Source organism: Thermobia domestica, chromosome 8 (genome assembly GCF_964235325.1).
Source record: "Thermobia domestica chromosome 8, izTheDome1.hap1.1, whole genome shotgun sequence".
NCBI classification, from domain to species: Eukaryota; Metazoa; Arthropoda; class Insecta; order Zygentoma; family Lepismatidae; genus Thermobia; species Thermobia domestica.
This window is the reverse complement of record NC_137461.1, coordinates 1,520,380-1,526,379: the sequence shown is the minus strand read 5'-3', so window position 1 is coordinate 1,526,379 and position 6,000 is coordinate 1,520,380. Positions and strand designations below refer to the sequence as shown.

At 36.8% G+C, this 6,000-nt stretch overlaps 1 protein-coding gene across 1 annotated transcript in view; it reads right to left on the bottom strand.

Annotated features, from left to right (window-relative positions):
* Positions 1-314: 314 nt before the first annotated feature.
* Positions 315-6,000, bottom strand: part of LOC145691528 (phospholipase A2-like) — a 28,786-nt gene continuing 23,100 nt past the window's right edge. The window contains exons 3-4 of the mRNA XM_081766939.1: positions 4,356-4,508; positions 315-911 (exon numbers count right to left, since the gene is read on the bottom strand). Coding sequence (XP_081623065.1) covers positions 803-911; positions 4,356-4,508 — 262 coding nt within the window. The 3' untranslated portion in view covers positions 315-802. The remainder of the gene's footprint in view (positions 912-4,355; positions 4,509-6,000) is intronic.

Here is a 6,000-nt window from a genome sequence, read left to right as displayed (position 1 = left end):
ATAAACAAAAAATTATAATTTTTGCCCAAATTTAGGGAAATTTTAATTTTCCTAGTTGGTAACACTGCGCCGTCCAGTCAAGTTGATGTCAGCAATTAAGTATCCATCCGAGGTACCTATCTGACAAGTCATAAGGAGATCTCTCTACAACGAAGGAAGCTACAAGGAAAAAAGAAAAAATTGAAAATTCTCCAATTTTTGACGTTGGGTTGAAATTTGAGAAGAAAATTCGACATACAGAAGAAAAAGAAACTAATATGATAAAGTATGGTCCAACCATGGTCCAACCATGTGTGGCTAAAAAAATATCCCGATATCTTAATTAGTGTCCACACAGGAGCAGATTAAAAAAGGGACACACCCGTGTGTGTCAGTTTGGCTACCTGGCTCTTTAACAATAACTGTTCAGTAAGAACGTGTTGTTTCTTCGTAATTGAGAAGTTTCACCCAATTCCTAAATTTACCTTCGTCTGGTTAAATTATTGCAAATACGCATAACTACAGCGACTAACTAACTTATATTATTTAAGCGTATTATAATAATATAAATACAGAACTACTAGGTACTCATTGCTACCCTAAGGTAACATACACATACAACCAGTTGCTTTTGGAGGAAGCGACATCAGCGCTCTAGAGCTAGTTCTTCTGTCTTCATATAAGCACAAGCATTTCTCCAGTTCTTGGGCCATTCTTAAAATTTTCCTTAACATCTTTGTCTTTACGATCAGATCATTTATAATTCTAACTCACAGAATAGTCACTTCCATTTCTGGTTTTCAAAATTCTCGAAACACATGTTCTAGAAAATCGTAAAAAATGGGTTGTCGAATTCTTGGTAGATCTGTTCTGAAGTTTGTTTGAAGGTGTAGTTTGTGCATCTCTGGTCTAAATTAAAGATCATTCCTCTCCTGCAAAAGTAAAACAACTTGTGAGGATCATAAATAATTTCGAATATATCAAAATGAGTTTGATTTAAGCTTGTAGCAAAGTCTAAATAAAAACCTGCAGAATGGATGCAGGGTTCTTAACTTAATCGTACTATCGTAAAACAAAACCATGGATTCCTCAATGAAATAGCTACAAAGTTGTTATTCCAAGCTTCCAATATAATTCTGAGACTTGCGTTTCAAACTATGTAAATGTCTTCTCCCCAGTTCAAATCATTTCCTATGAATCAATCAGTAAAATAATTTTAATTTTTACTTAATTCTAGTAGTACCATTACACTTAGATTATTATTGAAGCGAACGTTGGCGAAAGGCGAATCGCTTGGCATTTGTGTGTCCCTTCGTCTGTTCCAAGATAACTCTAGTAAAACTCCCGATTTTCACAGATCTTCGTATATACCTTGCGTAACCCTATTGTTTGGGGTTGCAGTCCACGAAGGCGGTAAATTCAACCCCATGTTGCAGGTTTGAACATTTGCGTACAACACAATTGTGCAGAATCTACGCAAAAAATAATTCGATTTTGACAAAACGTAATGTTAGAGGATTCCGATGATCCCGACAGCTTAGGGTTAAAAATCTACTAGTAATGAAAAGTCAAATACCCCTCCGCCAAATTTAAGAAAATGTTATTATAACAAGGTGTTTGGTTTTGATGCAATATACACAATATTTTGTTTGAGGCTTCTGAATCATTCTCTCTGTATGGACCTAAGATCACTTAAGAGCAAAGAGTGATTTATTCCCAATTTCTTTGTTTAAAATAGCACTATAAATTTTGTAAAAATTATTCGATTTTGTTAGAATATATGAACATTTTAGTCCTCAGTGCTTGGGATCAGAAACTCAGGACTGAGCGGTGAGTTTACCCCTTGATGTAAAAACTATAATCCCTCCCTGTTCCATTAAAAATATGTTTCACGATAACTTATCATAAAAGAAGTAGATTATGATCCAATATACTGCGTATTATTTTGAGTAATAATCATCTCCACTATTTGGATTTAAAATCAACCAAAAACGGAGACTGAATTTTCATCCTTCCATATTTGATACAATTTGATGTGTATATGTTTATTGAGGCTCTCTCACAAAATTTTCGAACCTTGGAGTAAAGTCAGTCAAAAATTAGCAATTATTCTCCTCCCTCATACATACAAATACTATGTTTTTTTTTAATATTTCATAATAGCTTTCGTAAGATAAAGTCAGGTCCTTTAGGTTATTGCGACAAATATCCTGCCAAATTCTCGGTGCAGACATCAGTATGTAATGAAAGTTCAAATGGAACTTAGACTGGACTAACGCTGGCAGTTCACTGGCTTTGTTTCTCAGCAGCTCAAAGTTTTTGAACAGTTCTGTGATCAGATTAAACAGAACATCTTTTTATAGTTAATTGTAAAGAGGAAATGTTAATTCTGCAAATGTATCGATGCCTGTGACGCTAATCTAAAACAACCCCCTATTGTTTACAGGGGCGGATCCAGGGGGGGGCGATCGGGGCGATCGCCCCCCCCCCAGAAGAGCAAACTTTCTTATTTTATATAAATAAAACCCATCCCAAAGTTTGGAGCCCTTAAAAGTAGCAGTATGACAACCCATCGCCCCCCCAGAAGTCGGTTCTGGATCCGCCCCTGATTGTTTAGCACCGCAAAACAACTGATTGGTTCGTTTGACTTAAGATTTACCTTAATTTACTTCCCATTTACGATACGACTGAAGAATTTGACTTCGAGTAGAATAAATTTACATTTTTTAAAGTTGAACGAAAAATTCGCATCAAAGATTTTCAAAACTCACTCTGAATGGTCGAAATGTTCTTCCAAATCTTTAGAAAAGCAGAGGATCTCGTGTAAGTGGACCGCAACGAAGTTTCAAGTCTTCGTGTCAAAGAATTGATTCATGGTGCTTGGGAATATTGAGGGAGAAGATTGTAAGCTCGTAGGTAAAACTTGCATGCTGTACTGTCTACTTAAATATACAAAGCTTGGGGTGAAGGCTGTTTTACTCTGAGGAATCATTGGGCCTTATGCAGAGTCGTTCTGACGCATGATTAGTACCATACTAAAGAGTTCGACTAACATATGTTTCCTGCAATACTCAGGCTTTTAGTATGACACTAATCATACGTCAAAATGACTCTGCATAAGGCGGATTATGTCCTATTTTTCCCTACAGATATTATAGAAACATTATACATACATTCATATATTGTGTTAGTGCGAATGAAATATCCGTTTTATTTGGTGGGAAACTAAACTCTGTAACGTCCAGTAAACAGCATGGTGTATCCAGAAATTCAGTGGAGAACATAGAATTGCAATTGCTTTTTCTTTACGAATTTGAACTGTACAGCAACCCGACAAAAAGAGTACGTATTACTTTTGACAGATATGGCGAAAGAACATATCGTTCACTGTTGAGTTTTCAAATTTCGTTCTGTGACATAGGAAAGCAAAACGAGCACCGAGATGGTTTAAGATGAATTCGGTATGGTCTATAACACTGTCGTTCGGTGGTTCTGTGCAATCTGTAAAGTGAAAAAAAAAAAAAAAAAAATGGACTGCTTGGTACCACATGAGTTCATACTGGCCAACAAGATTCGTAGTCTGGAGGTGTGCAATTCTTTGACTGTATGGAATAGCCGGGAAGGTTTAATGCATCGGATGGTTACCTTTGCTGCATGGAGTCCCTAGTTCGATTCCATGCCAAGTAAATTTGTGAAGGACAAGATCGCTTTCGTGGGTTTCCTCGGAGTTCTCCAGTTTCCTCCCACATTTTTATTCTACCATTCATTTGCCTTTCTCATCGTCTTCCTTACTGTTAGCCTAAAGGGCATAATCGTGAGACGTTAAACTAAAAGATTTCATTTTCATTTTTGGATAGGATTGTCACTTTTGATGAGAAATGGATCTCCTATGACAATTGTTAACAGTCAGAACAAAGGATGGATCATGATCAATAATAAGGACCACATCTTCATCCACAGAAGGTATTGTTACACCAATCATGTCTTTCTCAGGCGAGGTGAAGCTATCTTACAGGACTGAACTCCATGAAATGTACTGCAGCAATAGCGCCCTCATGTTGCATGACAATGCAAAGGATGCTACAGAGGAAAAACTTCCTTACCCACCGCATTCTTCTGACGTGTCTCCCTCCAACTATAAACTCTCCCGGCATCTCGATCATTTTTTGGGAAGGAACATTTTTCCTGATGATCTGGCGGTGTAGCATGCACCAGACTCGTCTTCTTTCACCACCGACAACAAACATTGGCTGAGGGATGTGTGATTGGAGACGGCGAGTATTTTGATTAACCAAGTATTGTAGTTTATTTATTTATTTATTTTGGGTCTGGATATTTCATTTGCACCAACTTGATAATAGGTTTTGGAAACTTACTTCATATAATTTTTGCATTCCTTTTTAGGATAGTATTTGTCAAAACACGTTGGTTGAAATATATCGAAGTAGATTTTGCCTAGGATTATCGAAGGAATAGTCCCGGAGGCTTTTAAACACTTGTACAACTTTCTATCGCATTTGCAGAGGATTCTGAAACAGAGAAGAAAAGAAACAATAAATATCAAACACTTTACTGATTAACACACATTTTCTGATGACACGCAGAAAGTATTTACTGCATTTTGTGCAGGCCTATTAATTCTGAAGTAGAGCAGTGTTCGGAATGGAAAGTTTGTATGTAAATTTGGCAAAAAAGGGAATTTTTCAATAACGTGAAAATCTAGAGAAATTATCTGGCACACTGTTTGACCAATATAAATGTTTAAATGTGTTTTTGTTGTCCAGAAATTAACCAACACAATAGCAGTTGGGTGTAAGTGTGTGCGTGTGTGTGTTCAAAGTAGCATAACTTCTACCCATAGTTGGCTGCGTGTATTTGTGCATACTTTTTTTTTTTTTTTTTTTTTGCAAATAAATGAGAAAGAAATAAAAGCAACAAATAAATGAATAAAGCAAACGTGATTGGTACGTTCTTTAATATGGGTAAATTAATCTTATCACATAAACTTCTGTCATAGGAATCGGATACTCAACTAACTAGGGGGGCCGCGGTGGCTCACTAATAGAGCGTTCACCTCTTACGCATGGGGTCCTTGGTTCGATCCCAGCTCGCACCAAGTAAGTTTTGTGGTGGATAAACACCGTGTTTGTGGGTTTCCCAGGGTTCTCCTCATTCCTCCCACTTTCTTCATTTCATCATTTCATTCATTTCTCATCATCACCGCCTCGTTTTAGCGTAGCGGCATAACGTGGGACGTAAAACTGAAAGATTTCATTTCCTTTCAACGAACTAGGGAAAAAATTGATAAGAAAAAGGGAAAAGTTTTTTGTCAATCAAGGTAAAGTTTCTTAAGGAAATCTACGAACACTGAAGTAGAGATGCAAAGGCTCGAAAAAAAAATGCTTCTTTTTAACGGAGTTTTTTCTCATGGCTTTTTGTCTGTGAAATTTGGTTTCATTTTGAGCTGTGCGTTACACATTTCTTTTCTCATTATTACACTAGAAAGCATTTAATTACTGCATTTTGAAAGAAGAAAGAAAAGAAATGTGAAGTTCAATAATCAAGGATAAGTGACCACTCAATAGAAAAAGAAAACGACGAATCTGTGAAGATAATGGGTTTTCTGGTTCAAACAAGTTTGCAGGGTTTGTAGAGCTATTATTAGAGTAATCTTTTATTGCAGAAATGTTTGACTGAAATAATAATAATAATAATAAAAACTTCCAAAAATGTAGTTATAGTAATCGCGATCAGTCGTGAAGGTTCACCTAGATCTAAAATTTCACCACCCAAATAGAACGTGAGAGTGAAATGAAATGAAATGAAATCTTTGAGTTTTACGTCCCACGGTTATGCCGGTTAGGCTAAAGGAGACGGTGATGATGAGTAATGAATGAAATGATGGAATGAAGAAAGTGGGAGGAAACGGGAGAACCCCGAGAAAACCCACGCACACGGTGTTTGTCCACCACAAAGTTCACTTGGTAGGGGCTGGGATCGAACCCAGGACCTCAAGCGCCA